The following is a 21100-nucleotide window of genomic DNA, read 5'->3' as shown; positions in this document are numbered from 1 at the left end:
ATTAGGCAAGAAAAAGAAATATGCATTTCAAATTGGAAAAAGTAAAGCTACGGGTATTTGTAGATAACAAGATATCCCATGTTCATGAACTGGAGCATAGTACTGTTAAGGTAAAAACACTAACCAAAGCAATATAGATTCAGTACAATCCTTATCAAATTCCCCAAAGTGCTTTTTGCGGAAGTATAAAAGCTGATGCTAAAACTCATATGGGATTTCAAGGGATCCCAAACAACCAAAACAATCTTGAAAAACAGGAAAGAGTTGGCACGCACACTTCTCAATTTCAAAACTTAATATAAAGCTATGATAATAAAAATCACTGTAAAACCAGCTTAAGAACAGACATACAGGCCAATGGAATACAGAGCCCAGAAATAAACTGATTTTTGACAAGAGTGCCAAGACCATTTAATAAGAAAAGCACAGTTTTTTTTGACAAATGGTGATGGAAAAAATGGATATATATGCAAAAGAGTAAACTCAGCCCCTTTCCAAAATGGATCAAGTTTAAAAGCTAACATATAACTCTTAGGAGAAAACACAAGGGAAATTCTTTATCATCTTAGATTTACTGATTGTTCCTTAAGAAGAACACCAAAAGCACAAGCAACAAAAGAAAAAATTAAAAAATTATACTTCATCAAAATTAAAAACTTTTGTTTTTATTCAACAAAGAACACTATCATTGGTCAACTTATAGAATGGGAAAGTATTTTCAAGTCATTTATTTAATAATGGATTAATAACCAGAACACATGAAGAACTCTCATAACTCGACAAAAAAAAAAAAAAAAAAAAATTTAATGGGCAGAAGACCTGAGCATTTTTCCAATAAAGATGGACAAATGACCAATAAGCACATGAAAATACGCTCAACATCACTACTCATTAGAGAAATAGAAATCAAAATCACACTGATACCTTTCATACACATTAGATGGCTATTATCAACCCAAATGAACTGAAAACTTGGACAGGGAAGTTTTTAACAGCCTTATTCATACTTGCTAAAACTTGGAAGAAATCAAGATGTCCTTCAATTTGGTGACAAACAGAGGGGAAGGGGGCTGGGGGAATAGGAGAATAGGGTGAAGGGTTAAAGAAGTAAAAATTAGCAGGTGATAGTTGGGCAAGGGATAGGGAGCACAGCAGAGGGACAGTTAGCATTAATATGATGGCTAGGTGGAGGACTAGAGGAGGGAGAAAGCAATTGGGGGGATCGTTTTATGAACTACACAGATGTCTAACCAATGTACTACTTGAAACTAATTTAAATAATTTTTTTTTTTAAAGTATGTCCTTCAGTAGGTAAACAGATAAACTTATACATCTAGGCAACGGAATATTACTCAACACTAAAAGAAATGTGCTACCAAGCCATAAAAAGATATAACAGAACCTCACACATATATTACTAAGTGAAAGAAGCCAATATGAAAAGACTACATACTGTATGATTCCTTCCAAGTGTATGACATTCTAGACAAGGCAAAGCTATGGAGACAATATAAACATCAGAGTTTGCAGGGAAAGGTAGTAGATTAATAGGCAGAACAAAGAGGATTTTTAGTGCAATAAAAATACTCTGTATGATATATATGGATGGATTGATGGATACGTCATTATACATCAGTCCAAACTACAAAAGGCACAACAAAAATAGTAAACCCTAATGTAATAATGTAATCACCCAAATGGTCTTTGGGTAATTATGATGTATAAATGCAGGTTCATCATTGGGTAATTATGATGTATAAATGCAGGTTCATCAATTCTAACAAACGTACCAGACTGATGGGGAATCTTGATAATGGAGGAGACTGTACATATGGAAGCAGGTTTATGAGAAATCTCTTTACCTTCCTCTTAATTTTGCAAAGTTTGCTGTGAAACTAAAACTGCTCGAAAAAGTCTTTGATTAAAAAAATAATATGCAAGATCACATTAAAAAGACAACAGCATACCATGCTATTTTAAAATGTAATAGCCGTCAGCCTTTTTTTTCTCCCCCAGGCAATTCATGGATTAGAATGCTCAGAGGGCAGCAAATTCTTAACTATTAGCTATAAATAAGTTTACTCTGAATCCCTTCTGTGCCTCATTTGGATAAATTTCATGTCAATTATGACATTTCTTGGGGGTCATTTCTTTTCTTTTCCTCAATCAATAGAGTTGTCTACATATAACCAAGAAACAGTAATGCATGATTAACATTCTAAATTTAATGAATGAAAGATCCTCATCTAATTTGCCTACAATTCTGAACCCTGAACCCACTGATATTCATTACAGAAAAATGAACTGTCACCTCACTGAATGTTAAAGTAGTTGTGGTGTATTTTTTAGCGGCTTACATTTATCAATGTCTAAAGTCAACAGTCCACACAACCAACATATTAAATTCAAAATCTTTCTTATCCCCAAGAACAGAAAAATTGTTACCTACCTTTCAGAAACCTCTTGCTTCAACTGAGGAACTTCACCAAATGATGAAGCAATATCCATGAAACCAAGGAAGTCTCGATTTATATTAAGGGAAGGCTTCTCCAAACCTTTGCCTGATGTTTCAAGACCCCTAGATAAAGGATCCGAATCAGTTAGCTGTATCTCTGACCCCTCACCTTCTGTAAGACGGACCCGCTGACCAGGAGAACTAGGAATACTATTCCCTTCTTGGTCAGAGATATTCTTTTGCTTTCCATCTCTCTGGGGCTTACTATTTAGCCCATCATCCCGGAAGCCTTTAGCAAATGGATTGTAATCTATTTTCAGCTGGGTAATCTGAATGTTCTGATAAGCTGTTACTGCAAAGAATTCAGTCTGTGGGAAAGTAAAAGTGTGGACACCAGGGCCATTTAATTGTATCACTTCTGTAGCCTTTTCTGCAGGTACCAAATGAAGCCTTGGCAGGTAACGATGCATAGAGTGCAAGATGATATGCCCTTCTTGGTCTAGTGTATTGTTGGTAAGTTTGAGTTTATAGAAAGATACAGGTTGATGCATCCAATAATGACCTGTGGAAGGAGATTCTGGATGAATAAAAACCCTCCCCAAAACATGGGGCTCAGCCTTCCCACTGGGTTCCCACCAGCGACCATTCCATTTATAACGATGGTTATCCACAGGAGATATATCCATGACAAGGATATACTTCATATTTGAATCTAAACCTGTTATCCAATAACGACAGTAAGGAAACATGCGTCTTCCCTGCTTGGTCAGAATCATCTCTGTGCTTCGATGATAGAACTCATTCCACATACTATTGTTATCCAAGGTGACAGTGATTCCTCCCACAGTACAATCAGCTGGAAGGCAAATCTTCCCTTTAGATTTTCCTGGTGATGATACACTGCTAGCCAAAGCACAGGCATCCCTATTAGTAACCAAAATTCCTTGATCAGTTTTGCCATTTCCTGGCTGTTTTAGGATGACAAAGAAGGTAGGTGCTGCTCCTGCCACTGTCCCACCATCTTGATTAGCCAAAATAATTTGCTGTTTCTCCTCCATGATTCCTGTGGGAAACTCAGTAGTAAAATGACTGTAGTCACCACATAGTCACAATGGCCTTCCAGCCTAAGGAACGAACAGGGAAAAACAAAAAAACAAAAACTTTCAATTAAGTGAATATTTATTTTAAGAAAAGTACAAGATTAATTATGTTATCCCCAAAATATATTACTAAATTCTTCTACAATGTTGCTTCTAACTTTCTCTCAATCAGTGTAAGGATATTCACTCTATAATATTTAATCATTGTTTTAAAGTTCTATTTAATTAAATCACTCCTATCCCAGCCCTCCAATAACTCACTATAAATACTATAATCTCACATAAAAATAAAAAATACTTATTTTAGAAAAATTATGTAAATTGTTTTAGGAGATTAAATTGGAAGATTATTTACATTTAAAAACAATCCCAACACTTTTATGAATTTGCCAGAATTATGAATTGTTACATATCAACTTCTCCTGGTATAAGTAAAAATAAACAAATTTCCATGTTATCACTGTACATAATTAACTCTTCATTATAGTATTGGCATGGGTTCATAAAAAGTAAAATTCTACCTTAATTTGATAGTACATACATTTAAAGAAACCATGACAAATTACTGGAACTTACTGGGAAAGAAAAAATTGGCTCCATACGTCAGACTTTATATTGAACAAAATTCCATTAAGGATCAAACATTTAAATTCCTCCTCCATTCCTCACTGTAACTTTATAATTCTTAAATCCTGAGAAAACTTTTTGATAACGACACAAGATCTTTGATAAATTCAACATCATGTAAATTTTTTAAATCTAGCCAAAACACGGGGCAAAATTTAAAATAATGGCTACCAGGGAAAAGGTATTTGCAACTTATTATCATGAAGAACTCAAGTCCCTAATATAAAAAGGGTTCCAACCAATTGAGACAAAAAATCTAATAGAAAAATGGGCAAGAGGAGGAAGAACAAATGGCTATAAAAATGTATAGTCTTAGCACATGAGAAATGCAAATTAAAACCATCCAGAGATACTGTTTTTGACCTTATGATACTGGCAAAAATCTAAGTTTGGTAGAGGTACTGGAAAGAGTATTAGATCAACCAGCATCCACATCTAACCAGCTGCTGAAAGTATAAGATAACAGACTCTCCATATGTAATAGAGGATAACATAAAAATATCAAATGTAAAAATGAGTATATCCTATGGAACAGCAGTTCCTCTAGGACTTTATCTTAAATACATATGTGGGCATGCACATTCCTGATAAAATGATATATACAGATTATTCCCTGCATTCCATTTATAAGAGAAAAAGATTGGAGAAAAAGTCCATCAATGGAGACTGGTTAAATTAACAGTGGTACATCCACAGAGTGGAATACTCTGCGGCTATTAAACATGCATGAACTTTACAGACTCACACAAAATTACCTACAAGATATATTAAGGGCACAGTGTTCAAATAAAGAGTTGTTCTAGATTATGCTACCCTTCTCCATAAAGTAAAAAACAAACAAACAAACAAACAAACAAAAAGCCAAAGAAAAGAGTATATATCTATTTGCTTGACACAGACTTTAAAGATAGAAAAGGAATCGCTGGTATTGGCTATATTGAGGGAAAACCACGTGACTGGGAAAATACATACTGAAACTTTCTAAAATTTTTCTTCTGAACATGCAACCCATTTGAAAAATAAAGTTAAACATAAATATTTAGAAGTTATAACAAAAAACACCACATATATTGTATGATTCCACTTACACAAAATGCCCAGAATTAGGCAAATCTATAGAGACAGAAAATAAATTAGTGGTTGCCAGGGAATAGGGAGAGAGGCATAATTGCTAATGGACATAGGGTTCAGAAACTAAAAACCATTCAAGTGTATCTGTTAAAATGGTGAATTTTATGCTATGTGAATTATATCTCAATAAAAAGTTGTAAAGAAATCTCAGATTGTTTAGCACATCTGAGCTGATGTGCTAAATTACCTAAATCTTCTACAAGATATAAAGCTATCACCTCCAATTAACCTTTACACTAAAAAGGAAGATGTTACATTAGTACTCCTTTGTAAATGGGTCAGTAACTTTGATTAATCAAATTTAGCCACTTATTGGTGCTCCTCATTTTAATTAAAAAGTCTAATTTTACCTTTTACCAGAGCTACTGACAAGCAGCAAAAGCACCTGGTCTAAATTTATTTCTTTGTACAGGACTGGCCACATCTCTCTCTCTGTGCATGTCTCTGTCTGTCTGTCTGTCTGTCTCTCTCTCTCTCACACACACACACACACACACACACACACACATGCACACACACACCCCTCCAAAACTTAAAATATTCTCTAGCTTGAGGATAATAGATATAGGTTTTCTAAAAATCAAGACTTCAGAAAGGCTGGCTATTGTTTCCAAGAGAAACCCACTTCCTAATACTAAAGTACTAATGCCTAAGAAAGGTGAAAAAAGAATCACTCTGATTTGGAGTGTATTTTTAAGAGATAAAATTTAGGGAGATTCTTTTCAAAAGCTGCCTCAGGATTAAGACGATTAAATTTACTGGTTTCCTAAAACTAAAGTTTAGACAACACCTATCAGATATTCATAAAACAAAATTTTAACAGATTTAGAGGTCACAAATAAAGTGACTTTGTAAAAACAGTAAAGCTAAGAAAACACAAAAGCCAGTAATTCCATATAACTCAATGCAAATTCCTAAACCTGTATTTAGTCCATAAAGTTCAAAGAATTGTTACAAATCACCATTTTTGTGAGCAATTATGCTATATTCTCAAGTACATTTAAATATGACTATGGCGGCAAAGAACTACCTGGAAAAAATTGTTGGCTTTTCCAAACCTACAAATAACTTAAAGGATACAGAATTTCTTAAAAATTATCTTCTACAATAGTAAAAGCTTGGTTTTCAGATCATTACAGATAAAATTAAGGCAAAGAAATTCTAACCAATACTTTAAAAACTAATCCATGAAATGTCAAAAGTTCAACTGTCAGAAATCCAATTTAGTGCTACAGACTGCAATGAAGTAAATTTTATGCTAACTTTATACATACACATTTCAAATTTTTCCTTTTGCCTAAATAAGTGCAGAAAAGTCAGACTGCTCTATTTCAACTCTACACGGGTATCGAAATTTAAATGAAAAACGTGTATAATGACAAAAAACATTAGAACTTTCAGATATGATTTGTGTAAGGTCTTTTTTTTAAGAATCCTCCGATCAAATTATTCCATGAGTTGATCAACATGCATAAAACCAAAGACCCAATTTATGCCCCAAAAAACCTCTATCTTGACCCATACCCTGCAACTCATTTAGGAATAAGGAATTGAATTCTTATTCCATATCGATCTTTAGGCATAGATTCCACTTCACTATAAGCATATGGATACGCTTTTAGGATACTATATTAGATTTTCTAATTAAAAGATAGTCAATTCAGCAAATTAAGCTGTTTCAGACATATAATACCATTCTAAAGTCTAAGACAACTTTAACCAATTACAAAAACTAAATGTCCTTTAGAAGAGCTAGGTCATTCATGAAGAAATAAAACTCCTTCTAGTAAGATTCTAAAAATACTCTGTATCTGGCTCTCTAAAAGCTTTAAGGAAGATCACAGTTTTGGTACATCTATATAATTTAACATCCAAAAAAAAATCTCAGTTCAGCTCTCCAGGAGCTAGCATTTATCGGCATAACTATAGTAACGAATCAAGGAAATAAGTTTAGTTGGGAATGGAAAATATATATAAGCAACATTCTGAAAATGTCACAGAAGACAGAGACACTTTCACAAAGATTGTTTTCAGGTAAGTAATGTGGCAAGTTCCATTAAAATAAATGTTACAATTTCATAGTCTCTATTCTAAATGTCTTTTCACCAATAACCTCCTTGGGAAATGTTTATTAAAGCAGTGACCTGCATACAACTTACAAACTACACTACTTAGGATACTAGATAGTTATCTAATTCAGTGATTCATGTATTGGAAAAAACAAACACACACCAAATCAAAACCACTGCTTTAAAAACACAAAATATTCAAATGCTGGTCAATGCATTCTGAATATTTCCAAAGTTGCTAAAAATAATCATAACCTTTCATACAACAAATGCATTACAGTATTGTAGGCACCAAGATGTTAGTTTGCGCCTTAATTTGATCATTCACTACAAGAGTATGATTAAATTACATTCCTGAAAAAAAATTTAAGAGAACAAATTCACTTGAATTTACAATGGGCTCAGACATTTAAAAATCTTAAGAATAGATTTTGGATATAATCAGAAAATGATAGCAAAGGGTGGCAAAGACAATAAAACAACCATGTGCATGCCAGTTTTTAATCGTCATTAGATTAACTTTAAAAATTGAATAAATGGTACTTGTTGTCTATTAGTAAGCACTTACTTCGGACCGGACAATATCCTAAGCATTTTATCATCACCACAACCCTAATAAGGTAAATTTCAAAATATTATCTCTAATGCTTTAGTTTTAAGGCACGGAATTGCATTTACCTAAGATATAAGATAGTACTCTTTCTTCTCTTCTTTCCCCAAATACCATTCGTTAATGTTGGCTTCAGAAGCACTTTTTACTCCTAGGAATGGTGCCTTAACTATAACTACGAATTGGGGTTAGCACGTTCTCAGGTCCTTAGCAGTTGCACAAAAATTTGAAGAACTAACTTTTATGGCACAAATGAACAGGAATGTAACAGCCACCCTGCCTTGATGTAAGTAATCATGGCAAGGTACCTAGGGCACTGAACTTCCTCAACTCCTAAGTATGTGTTTTCTGTTAAGTGAACTCAACCCACGCAACTGCTGGAAAACAGAACGCTACGGCGGTAAGAAGCACTAACGCTGATTCCATACTAGAAACTAAAATGCCGCGCGTCCAGTCCCAGGGAGGAGCAGTCGCCGTCGACAATCAAGGTCCCACAATCACCTCTTTTCAACTGCACAGGCTAGCTGGCCAAGAACCACGTGAAAAAATGCCGCAAGGAAAGCTCTTCCGGGGAAGAGGAGTCCCGACAGATCACGTGCCGCCGGCCGGAACCCACGGATCGCTCGGCGGGATCCAGTCGCATTCTGTTACCGTGGAGACTACAGAACCAGCCACCCGGCCCTCCTAAGCCAATTCCCTTCCCAACAGCCGTCACGCCGCCTCCCGGCACTTTCCCTGAAGCCTAGCCACGGCGTCGTGCCCAAAATATAGAGGCAGATCACGCAGCGTTTGCCAGAAACTCCGCCACAGAACGAGCCCTGGGAAGCTTTACAACACACACCGCGGCTCGCTGGTGGGCTCCAGAGTTCTCTTGATCCACGTGTCTACTCTGGCGACGCGAACCCTGGGAAAGTGGTCTTTCCTTAGAAGGTTGTTACTTTAGTTGCTCACTGTGTTCTGCCATCACTAAACCCGCTTTTCAGACCTCCTTCACCCCTACTTTCGCCCTAGCCAGGAAGCGTCCACAGGGTTCTAAAGGCAAAGCAAAAATCTTCACAGCAAGGCACTACCACTTTCCACTCACTTTCAACCCAGTTTGAAATGATACCTAACTTCTCCATAATCTTCGCACAGATTCGTCAACTTTAGTGCTGCTCAGAGCGGTTTATTTACGTTCCTGACCCTCCCTACCACTGAGGGCAGAGACCTACTTGACAATTTAACAGAAACGGGAAGCCTCAAAAACGGAGAACTAGCCAAAGGCTGCCTGCCCCAAAGAGGGAAAAAGAAAATAACACCTGCTCTTCCCACCTGTTTTCCCCGCCCTCATTTCGGCACTTACGTACCACCGGTCCTTTGTTTACCAAGTTCTCACTCCTATACAGCTCACTTCCTCGCCCTCCTTCTTTATTAAACTCGCAATCCTGCTTCAAACAACTTGCTCAGAAATTACATGCTAGAAGAGACGTTTGTACAGGTGTCAAAATGCTGCACACAGCTGCTTGAAAAAGCGACGTCAGTACCGTTTCCCTCGGAGTTTTGGAACCCAGGGACCAGAGCTCTAAAATACAAAGCGCACAAGCAGAACTCTCGACCTAAAGCCCGGAGCCGGATGAAGTCGTCACGCAGATCGTACCATGCGGTGCGGCACCCCACGCACGCGATCGCAAGGCCGCGCCATGGGTGCGTCCCCGCCCGCCTCGTGGCCGCTCTCTCTGGCGTCGATGTTCCCTGTTAGTTCGCCGCGCGACGCGGAAGTGAGGCCGGGGACGCGCGCGAGGTGACATGCGCAGCCTCGCTCAGGGGACCAAAGGCGCGCGCCAAAGGCGGCCCCGCGCAAGGCTGGGCCTGGCCCGGGCGTGCGAAGATCGCTCAGCGGAACGCTTCTCACGCCGTTCAGATACACAAGAGCTTCAAACTCTAGAAAAACTCCAATCTGGCCAGTACTAAATCGACGCCCTCCACCCAGGCCCGAGAGTTACCGTGCGGGGCGTGGCCGGCCTCACCAGGAGTCCTTCACATCGCGCTGGGGGCGGGTTATTCTGTTCGGTTCGCACACCGTGTGTCCGCTCCAGCTGAAGAGCCTGCGCGCGCACCAAACGTCCACGTCACCGCGCACGCGCTCCTACCCGCTCGGAGCCCGCCGCGCTTGCGCAAAAGGAGGCGCGAGCACCACCTCCCTCGCCCCTCCCCCAACACCAGGAGGCCAAACAGCCCCGGAGCAGCGACAAGACCCTTGGGACCCGCCCCTGGAGCTGAAGCCGCTGCCTTTCCGGGTCCCAGCAACCGAGAAAAGCCTACTGAAGCTTCCAGAATCAAGAAAGGCGAGGCAGGAAGAAGGCACCCCAATTCCCTCAGCCTCGCACACGAAGCCTTCGTGAAAACTGTGAAACCTTTGCCCGCAGGCTTTCTCAACTGTGCCTTCTACCGTTTTCCTCGGGCTCCTTGCCGGCCCCGCCCCTGCCGCGCCCAGCCCCACCCACAAGGGGATCCGCAGCCCCCAGGGCTTCTCAAACCCGTCAAAAGAATCCGAGATCTTTCCTCCCTAAATGCTCTGGGCTTGGATAGAGCCAGAACGTCGGGAAACCTTGAAGAAAAGACCTTGAGAGACGAGTCTGCAACCACCACAACCCGAAGAACAAGGAAAGTAGGGAAGAGAACGAAAACCTCACTGCCGACTGGAAAGGGAAGAATTGCCACTAACTTGCCTGATTAAAGAGAAAGATGCCCTGATAAAAAAGTAAAACTTAGAAGCGAAAATTTTGCACGATAGAGTATTATTTAAGCTTTTAATACCCTGGTCCTGTGTTTTCACTTTTTGTTTGTTCAAGATATTTAAGCTATGAGATGCAAAGAAAAAATAACTGAATATCTGTCAGACAGTTGCTGAACTAAGTTTTTGGACAGTATTTCTCCCAACCAAACATCAAAAATTATCTTCTTATACCTAACCAGCCACTCTTTCCTTTGTACTAACACTCTAGTAAAAAGGGAGAATTATTTAAAGTGAGAGAGGGAAAAGAAGCAAAATAGAAGCAGGTAATAGAGAACAGAAACTGTGTTCCATGTTTCCAAATTGTTTTCCATTCTCTTAGAATAATTAGCAAGAACCTACAACTTGCTATATGACCAAATACAAAACTCTATTAAGGAGAATGAGGAGGTTGAAAGAAAGAAGCCAAGAGGAGGCTTATCGAACAGGACTGATCTGAGCTGGACTCCAGGTATATGAGGGTCTTCTTTCTCTTAGTTCCTACTTTCCTCAGTGGAGATGCCACACCATGGGAAGAAACTGCTGGAATTTAGTATGGACTGGAAAATGTGTAAGCTGAAGTTTACAGACTTCTGAAGTTGCTCTGAAACCCCTATTCAAGCACTGTCATGGAGAACATTACCAGTGCAACAAATGATACCCAAGATCCTAGGCAAAACTGAAAATTAACAGTTTCTTTGATACCTTCCTCCTCTTCCCTGACCCCAAGAACCTGTTTCCTGCAAGCTGCTTGTCAGATTCTCCCACCTTACCTCATCCAAGAATGCATTCCTCTCAAGGGTCCAAGGTTTCTTCATACAAAATTTCCATCTTCTGAGGCAGAAATAAAATTTGTGTTGACTTAGCATTAAAGCATCTGATCCCGAGGTATAAATGACTGGTAACTGATTAACAACCATGCCTAGTGGTAGTTGGATCCCAAAACAAGTTAACACAAATGACATGTCTAATTGGGGAATCTGTGAGGACACCTTGATGGAGAGGATGATTTTCTTTTGCTTCTCTTGCCCTATATCAGGCAAACATTATGAAATGCCAGATACTTTGAAAAACACCACCAAATTTTAAGGATTCAGCACTGATCTCCTGGTGGGAGAGGTTAAACGACCAGTAGTTTTTTAACCCATTCCCCATTTGCGGACTTGAGGCTGCAGTGTTTACCCCAAGGTAAATTGCAGATTACAGTCCTAATCTTACGCCCAAAGTTTGCCATGAAATATATTGCTTTTATTATTATTTTTGTGTCGCTCTAATATGTCGATAGTCTTTGGAAACAAAATACATTATTCTATTTATAGCATTTACAAAATACAGTAATTCACAATCACTGAAAATGTCAAATCCTAGAAAACAGCATTCGTACACAGGACGTTAACATCAGTTCTCAAACAGTTGTTACCAAAGGTTCATTTAATGAATCCAATTTATGTATACACTTCCATGTTACATTAGGATTAGAAACAAATTCTGCTTAGAAATAGCTTCAAGAACGGTTTTTATGTTTTATTTTCACATTGAAAACAGAGAGCATGTTTATGTAAAATTAACACTGGCGGCGAGTTGCACTTGTTTCTTCTAAACGAAAAATGAGTTAAAGTGGATCTGCCTAACCCATAAAGGTCTAGAGATATACTATCAAGAATCTGAGAGCTTATAAATGCTTTTATATAGATAATCTAAAAATAATAATACTGCCGCACAATTTCAGTGGCCCAATTTTGGTTTAACGTCATGCTACTACCAAATAACTTTTTTGTTTGCTTTTTTAATCTCTTAAATGGTTACATTCAACTTTGAATGCAGTTTCTCAATCTGGGGTTCTTGGTTATATTTTTTTGGATATATATACACACGAATGCCTTCCTTTTAAAGGCATCCTTATATAACCCAAGTTTTAAAAAATGCCAAGCTAACTACTAGACTAGAGTCGATGCTCCTGAGTTTCACCCTGCTATCAGAATTCTCTTCAGTTGTAGCCCACCCTGTTCACCCCATCTAACACAAAAATCCTTCCCTTGGTTTTCCTTGGTTGAACTTTCAAAGAGATTAAATATTAGGGGTTTGGGGGCTGAAAATGCATGAAACATAAACAATCTGGCCTAGAAAGTCAGTTTTGATCCAAGATTGCTCTATAAACACACAGGCCCCATGCCATTTACATGCATATTTTTCCCATTCAACAAATATTTTGAGTGCCTTGTATATGCTGAGGACAGAGGAAAGACTGGCACCTCATGCACTGATCAGATGTCTACACTAGTACCCCAAAGAGTTGGCACAACTTAACAGAATCCACTAACAAGACAAAATATACACCTTATCCAATCTAGATCCCATCTTCTCAGTTCTGATTGAAGACATAACTCTCTTAATAACTAGAAATGACCTCACTTGTCCAAAGATGAGACCGTAAGAACTCATCAAAACCTGAGTGTCATCTTGTTTACAATATCTTTATTCGAAACAATAAGACCGTTCTTAAAATAAGAGCTACAAGTAGACTGGGTTACAAAAGAGGCTTGGTTTGGTTTTTGTTTGTTTTACAAAAAGTCCTTCACTGGCCATAAAAACTTGTGTGCTACGCAGAGGGGAAAAAAGAGGGAATCTTACTAGCTTATATACAACTCTATCTTTGCTTACCATTTAGTACTACACCTAAAACCAACTCATGTCAATTGGCAAAGTCTGATTGGCCCCAATATCTGAAACTTCGACTTGGGAATTAAATGTAGTGAGAGCCCTGCCTTCAAGGAGCTAATAATCCATCCACTGAAGAGGTTTATAAATTTGTAAATCAGATGCTAATGCTATTAAAAGCATGTTTTCAAAAACGTCTGTTAAGGATAGAAAAAAGATAGATATGATGGAACATTACTACTGTTCATTAGGAAATACCATTCCATCTTTCTGCCTCTTATCTCAAGACCTCACTATCATGTTCCTTACCCCTTTTCCTAAGAAGATCCTCCCAGATGCCTCAAACCTAACTCTGATTCACTTTTCATGCCTAAGCTTAAATGTCACTTCTTTAAGAAACTTTCCTTAAACCTCAAGATCAGAAAGGGTCTCCCTGTTAATATGTTCTCATTGTATCCTGTATTTCTTTATAGCATCTACCACAAATTATTTTTAAAACTATGTATTAATGAATGTCTTGCCACCTAGACTATTAGTTCCACTCTATTCCAGTCCTAGCACAATGCCTAGAACAAAGCAAACACTGAATATTTGTTGAAAACATATGAAATCATGGGTTCCAGTTTCCCAAGCAAATAATATCAAATACTGATTAATATCCAACAATTTGGGATTTGGAAAATAGGGTCATAATATATTTAACTATCCTCAAGTTATAGAAACAAACGAGCATTCAGCTTTGGCCAACATTTTTCCAAAGGGTTACAGCTGTAATTAGAAAAAACTAGTACCACTGACTCTTACCCCAAATTATTTCTCCTTAGAGTAATGGATAAATATTGACAGGGCAGATACTTGAAAAGATAAGAATCATTTTCTAGAAAGTCTAAGTTTTTGAAGGCCTTTTCCCTGAATATTACCTAGAAAATCAACAAAGGCAAACAGATTCTTTGTGTTGAAAGAAATGTTATGATTCAATAATCTACCATCTGGTAATAAAAGCAAGGAGTTTGTAACAGAGACTGCCATTTGCATATACTCATCTAAAAAAGTTAATACAGTATCTTCAAGATGAAAGGACACTTTAGTAACAGTGAATTTGTTTTTCTAAGATCAAAAGAAAAAGTGTCAGAAATCAGTAAAATAAATGAAGTTCAGAAAGCTATTTTCAGGCTTACAAAATAAAAAAAATATAACAACTCTAAAAGAAACATAAACAATAAATGTTTTCCACATACTACTAAGCCCTTAGAAGAAATGTCTTATCTAGGAAACATAAAAGAACAGTAAGTTTCCTAACTAAGCCTGGAGCAGCACAGAGATTTACAACACACATGAGAATGTATAAAAACAGAAACTAGAACTACTGGCCAAAGAAGAAGACTAGAAGATAGCAAGTAAACTGCAAGGCTGGAATCAGCCAAAAATCAAGACGCCTATGACAGAAAAATAGACTGAAAAAATCTGTCTGCAAATGCATATGACAGAAGCTATTCTTACTTTACACAAAGGGTACCACTGCCTCATGGAAATGAGCTACGGTGGTCAACACAGTAGTTCCTAGACTACTGGAACATCATGGACCAGTAAAATTTCCCAAAAAAGATTTAGATGACTATTATAAATTTTTATCTTATAAGTATACCACCTATTATTACTATTCATTCTTAAAATAATGAATATTTGAAGACCAAAATCTGGGGAAAACATATCTCATAATAAATCTTTTATTTTGAATACATTTAGATAAAAAATTTACTACATTGTCCTTATTTGAAAACTTAGCAGAAGGTATTTAGGATTGACTGCTAGCCATATAGCAAGATTCCTAGATAGCTAAGATGTGGCCTTCCAATAAAAAAATAACACATGACAGGTCTAAGATGGGGTATAAGCTGCCCTGCCAAGAAGTTCAAGAGTCAGCCTGTAGAGAAGAAGATGTTAGCCATGAGACATCCCAATCTAGACTAAAAGACAGCAACATAATCAGCAAGCTACTTTGAGTACATATGTTTGGAGGACAGCGGAGGTACTGAAAGCAAGATTTCAGCCTTTGCTCTGTGGCAAAATCCTAGAAACCTGGTAGAGCTACATGAGAACAATTTACTGAAACTAGAACCAAGATCAGACTGGGTAAACCACCCACCCAATCACTGCATACTTAAAAACTGGGATACATAGTGGCTCATGGTGGCAAAGGAAGAGAAAGGTCAACACTTATAATCTATATATAGATAATGTGGATAAGGCACTGCATTCAAATTGCTTGAAAAATCCTTATATTCTCTATTTCAATACTGCTTTTTCCTTTCCTTTAACAGATGTCCCCTACTGTTTAAGCTGGGAATCAGAAAAACGAGGGTGGGTGCAGGGGCCCTGTTTTATCTTAAAAGTAAACCTAATGGGATTTTAAATATGACTTAAAAATAACACTGTAAAAAGAATATATAACCTTTACCTTTACTAAACCTTTAGCCATGATCTAACCACTGGAGGGCAGGGGACACCTGTTAAAGGAAAGAAAAAAGCAATATTGAAATAGAGAATATAAAGATTTTTCAAGCAACTTGAATGAAGTGCCTTATCCAAATTATCTATATATAGATTATAAATTATAGATTATAATATAGGCCAATATTTTTCATCCCAGGATTAGTCTCACCCAAAATATTCTGGGTTATCTAAGTACAAGTAAAATAAATAAGGATATGATCAGTTTAATATTTGTTAAGCACCAACTATGTGCTAGACACTGAACCAGGGATAAAGGAAGTCCCTTCATGAAGCTCAAGTTCTAGATGAAGAGATAGGATAATCACATTGCAAAACTGTTGTTCACAATTTGGAAAAACCCTTTTAGGAACACTGTAGGAACACATACAGCCTAGGGAATCTAGAAAAGTTACAGAGAAGAAGAGACTTTTGAGCTGGGTCTTGAAGAAGAAATAAAATTAATGAGCGAAAGGATGGCATTGCAAGTAGCGGCTTTATAATCAGTAAATGACCACAATAAAATTATCCAGAATTCAAAGATAGGGCTGCCTTGAGAAGAGTAAAATACTTACGATCAATGGTAGAGTAGGTAAAAGCTGTGCTCACCTCTCCCCAGACCACATAAAAATTACACCTAAATTACAGAACAACCATTATTGAGAACTGCCTGAAGTTTACCTGAAGAGAAGTTCTATAACTAAGAATATACAGAAGAAGCCACGTCAAGACACAGAGCAGCTGGTTCCAAACCCATGCGTTGCAGTTAAAAATTGGGAGGGATATTTGGAGGTCCCTCCTGAGGTGTGAGGGGTCCCAGCCTCATACTAGGCTCCTCAGCCTTGGTTCCAGTGCCAGGAAGAGAAGTCCCCCCAATTTCTGGCTTTGAAAACTAGTGGAGATGGCGGCTGAGTGAGACGGAGGGCTGCTAAAGTCTCAGGCATTTCTCTTAAAGGGTCCATGCAGGAACTTAACTCACAGATGGACTGACTCCCTCAGATCTCCAGCGCTGAAGCAGCAACTCAAAAGGCACCAGGGACATATGGGGAAGAACTGAATTGTCTGTCTTAAGGGTGAGGGCTGGAGGGGCACCTTACTCCCAGACAGAAGTGCTAGCAGAATCCAACATTCCTCTGTTGAGCCCTCCCCACTTCCAGCATGCAGACACAGCCGGTGCCATTCCTGAGACTCCACGAACCTGGCTAACACAGTTTGCCCAACCATGGTAATTCCCTGAGATGCCCACAACACCCAAATTGCAGGCCTACTCAAGCCACTTCTGGTGGCTTTTCCATACAAATGGCCTGTCCTGGCTCATGCTGAAGACCTTCCTAAAACCTCTCAAAAGTTCACAAACCCCAAACAAGAAGCATCTGGCCTCAGCATACTTTGTACTTCTTCCTAAGCATCCCCAAGCCCAGGACTAATGTCAGCTGGCCTCAGTTCACAGCTTAGCCTCCCAGGCATCTCCAAGCTCAGCATAAGTTGCAACCATCTGAAAATCACTTTGTAGCTCACACCAAGTGGCCCCAAGCAGGGCACAGGCAGCAGCTGACCTTGGCCTTAAACAGAGTCCCAGAACCAACACACCCAGTGGCCAGCTTCGTACTACACCAGAGCACCACCCAACCACACAAATGATACCCAAAGGACAGACTGAGCAGACACCAGGATCCCGCTAAATTGAATCCTGCTCCATAGGGTCAGCCTCTGCACAATAGATCTTCCTGTAATCATGGGCAGTCCTCACAACCAATTTGCCTGAGGGTCAATCTCTCCCAATGACATACCAACAGCAATCAAGCCTCAATTACAACAGGAGGGTACACACAAACCACACAAGGGACACCCCTAAAGCACCCAGCTCAGGTGACCAGGGAGACTGAGCCACTAGGCCCCACAGGACACCTACTACATAAGGCCACACTACCAAGACCAGGAGACATAGCAACTCTACCTAATACACAGAAACTAACACAGGGAAGCAGCCTACAAGAGGAGACAAAGAAACATGTCCCATACCAAAGAACAGAACAAAACACACATACACACACACACACACACACACACACACACACACACAAAACTAAATAAAACAGAGACAAGTAATCTACCAGATGTAGACGTCAAAACACTAGTTATAAGGATGCTCAATGATCTCTGAGAACTTTTTTAACAAAGAGATAAGAAACATAAAAATGGAGACAGAAAACATAAAAAAGACCCAGTCAGAAATGAAGAATACAATAACTGAAATGAAGTATATATTAGAAGGAATCGACTGTAGATTAGATGAAAGAGAGGACTGATTCAGCAATTTGGAAGATAAGGCAGGAGAAAACACTCAATCAGAACAGCAATGAGAAAAGAACCAAAAAAATGAGGATAATGTAAGCAACATCTGGGACAACATCAAGCACATTAACTTTTGCATCACAGGGGTACCAGAAAGAGAAGAGAGAGAGTAAGGAATTGAAAACCTATTTAGAGAAATAATGATAGGAAACTTCCCTAACCTGGCAAAGAAAATAGATATACAAGTCCAGGAAGAATAGACAATCCCAAACAAGTTGAACCCAAACAGGCCTACACTAAGACACATCATAATTAAAATGCCAAAGGTTAAAGACAAAGAGTAAATCTTAAAAGCAACAAAAGAAAAACAATTACCTACAGGGGAACTCCAATAAAACTGTCAGTTGATTTCTCAACAGAAACATTGCAGGCCAGAAGGGATTGGCATGAAATATTCAAAGTGATGAAAAGCAAGGACTGACAACCAAGATCACTCTACCCAACAATGCTATCATTTAGAATCTAAGGACAGATATAAAGCTTCCCATACAAGAAAAAGCTAAGTTCATGACCACCAAACCAGTATTACAAGAAATGTTAAAGGGACTTCCATAAGAAGGAAAAACAGGATTAAAAATATGAATAATAAAAAGGCAATAACTACGTTTCTATTAATTACTTTAAAAGTAAATGGAGTAAACAGCTCCAATCAAAAGACAGGGTAGCTGAATGGATAAGAAAACAAGACTCTTACATATATATACTGCCTACGAGAGACTCATTTCAGATTGAAAGAAACACACAGATTAAAAGAGGTGAAAAAATACATTTCATGAAAAATAAAAAAGAAAAGCTGGGGTAGCAATATTTACACTAGACAAAATAGACTTTAAAACAAATGCTATATAACAAGAGACAAAAAAGAACCCAGCACTTCTGGGTATTTATCCAAAGAAACCCAAAACAGTAACTCAAAAAGACATATGCATCCACATATTCACTGCAGCATTATTTACAGTAGCCAAGAAATCAAAGCAACCTAAGTATCTATCAGTAGATGAATGAATAAAGAAAGAGTACATATATACAATGGAATATTATTCAACTATAAAAAAGAAATTTTGCCATCTGCAACAACAAGGATGGACATACCAGGTATTATGCTAAGTCAGAGAAAGACAAATAGTATATAATTTCAATTAATATGTGGAATCTAAAAAATAAATAAAACAGAAACAAACTCATAGATACAGAGAACATTTTGATAGTTGCCAAGTGAGAAGGGGTTGAGGACGGTTGAAAAAAAAGGGCAAGGGATTGAGAAGTACAAATTGGTAGTTACAAAACAGTCATGGGAATGGATGTAAAGTATAGCATAGGGAACAGTCAATAATATTGTAATAACTATGTATGGTGTCAGATGAGTACAGATATATCGAGGTGATCACTTCATAAGTTACATAAATGTCTAATCACTATGTTGTAAACCTGAAACTAATGTAATATTGTATGTCAACTGTAATTGAAAGAATAGAAAATTCTTTTAAAAAGTAATTTTTTAAAAATATCAATTCAAGAGGTAAGGTTAGTGTCATGCAGAAGTAACCTACCCTATGAAATGAACTTGGACACTTGGGAAATATTTATCTAATCTACAATTCCATGATGCTCATGTTGTATACATTGACTTATTCAAACATTTAGATCCCTACACTGTACTGTCAAATATTTATCAGAGGTATAGAAAAGAAAAACTGTAGAAGCACAGTGGAAAAAGGAACTATAATTGAAGTATCAAGAAAGGCTTAGTGTTAAATAAAGGATGTCTAGCAGTAGATAAAGCAAAGGAGGGAAGAGCATTGTAAGCAGAGAGAACAGCTTGTGCAAAAGCATTATGATATAAAAGAATATTCATTAATTCCTTGAGTCAAACATTTATTGAACATCTACCACCTATAGATCTTGGAACAGAAGGACAATACATGATCCCTGCCATTAGGAGCCTGCAATCAATTATCAAATAACCAACTATCACATAACCAATGACAACAAAAAATAAAGAATGCTATTATTATGGCTCTCTGTCCAGGCTGTAATGGAAGCACTAAGAGCAGCTAAATCAGAATGAGAAGGTCAGAGAAAAATTGCCAGAGAAAGTGAAAATGAGTAGGGTGGGTATAGAAGAAAAGAATTTCAGACAGAAAGCAGCCTGTATGAAGACAGAAGAACAAGAGATCATGTGAAAACAGAGGAACAAGAGAAGGAACACATTCAGAGAGCACACAGGCTGTAATATGGCTACATTTAAAAATGCCAGTGTCCTATACAGATCTGTAGAGGAGTGTAACTACAGGACTAGAAAAGGTAAAGAGAGCCATATTATATAATACCTAAAAAGTAAGAGTTGAGAGTTTCATCTTGTAGGAAAAAAAGGAGCCATTCAAGGGATTATAAGAAGACCTATGACATACTCAAACTCAAGTGTTTTAAGAAAATTACTTCTGGTCACTAGTTAAGATGGTGTGGAAGATGACAAGACTTGAAGCCAATCAGATTTCTCTCCACATTCACCTATATAGTGCTCATATCAGAAACCCAAGTTGTTCTTTACACATTCCTCTTCTTCAACTTACCCTACGTCTTAGTTACTCACCAAATTTTCCTGTTGGTTCCAAATCCCTGACCTTGCACATGATATGCTCTCAGAACACTGTATACCTACTCTTACGAGAACTTACCACGGGTTTAATTCTTATATTTCTATAATTCTTTCACTGTCTTCTCTCTCCCTCCCCCCATCCTACCACCCCTACGAACTAGACTATAAATTAGGAATTGTACCTTTTTTAACCTCTACGTTGCATCCTTAGCTCCTATTATGATACCTGGTACTTAGAAGCACTCAACTTAGAA

The 21100-nt window shown here is 38.0% G+C and overlaps 1 protein-coding gene across 15 annotated transcripts in view; it reads right to left on the bottom strand.

Moving 5' to 3' along the window:
* MGA (MAX dimerization protein MGA) overlaps positions 1 to 21100 on the bottom strand; it is a 126251-nt gene that overhangs the window by 61034 nt on the left and 44117 nt on the right. For 6 of the 15 annotated variants that reach the window (XM_036238253.1, XM_036238254.1, XM_036238252.1 and 3 more), the window contains exons 1-2: positions 9975 to 10412; positions 2450 to 3579 (exon numbers count right to left, since the gene is read on the bottom strand). In XM_036238253.1, the coding sequence (XP_036094146.1) occupies positions 2450 to 3513 (1064 nt within the window). In that variant the 5' untranslated portion in view covers positions 3514 to 3579; positions 9975 to 10412. Of the gene's footprint in view, positions 1 to 2449; positions 3580 to 8060; positions 9507 to 9628; positions 9901 to 9974; positions 10415 to 21100 lie in introns of those variants that run through there. The other 9 variants (XM_036238241.1, XM_036238249.1, XM_036238251.1 and 6 more) reach the window with 6 other exon arrangements.

The sequence above is a fragment of the Rousettus aegyptiacus genome, unplaced genomic scaffold (genome assembly GCF_014176215.1).
Source record: "Rousettus aegyptiacus isolate mRouAeg1 unplaced genomic scaffold, mRouAeg1.p scaffold_m13_p_3, whole genome shotgun sequence".
Lineage (NCBI taxonomy): Eukaryota > Metazoa > Chordata > Mammalia > Chiroptera > Pteropodidae > Rousettus > Rousettus aegyptiacus.
Note: the sequence above shows the minus strand (reverse complement) of the source record. Positions and strands in the feature narration are given on the sequence as shown.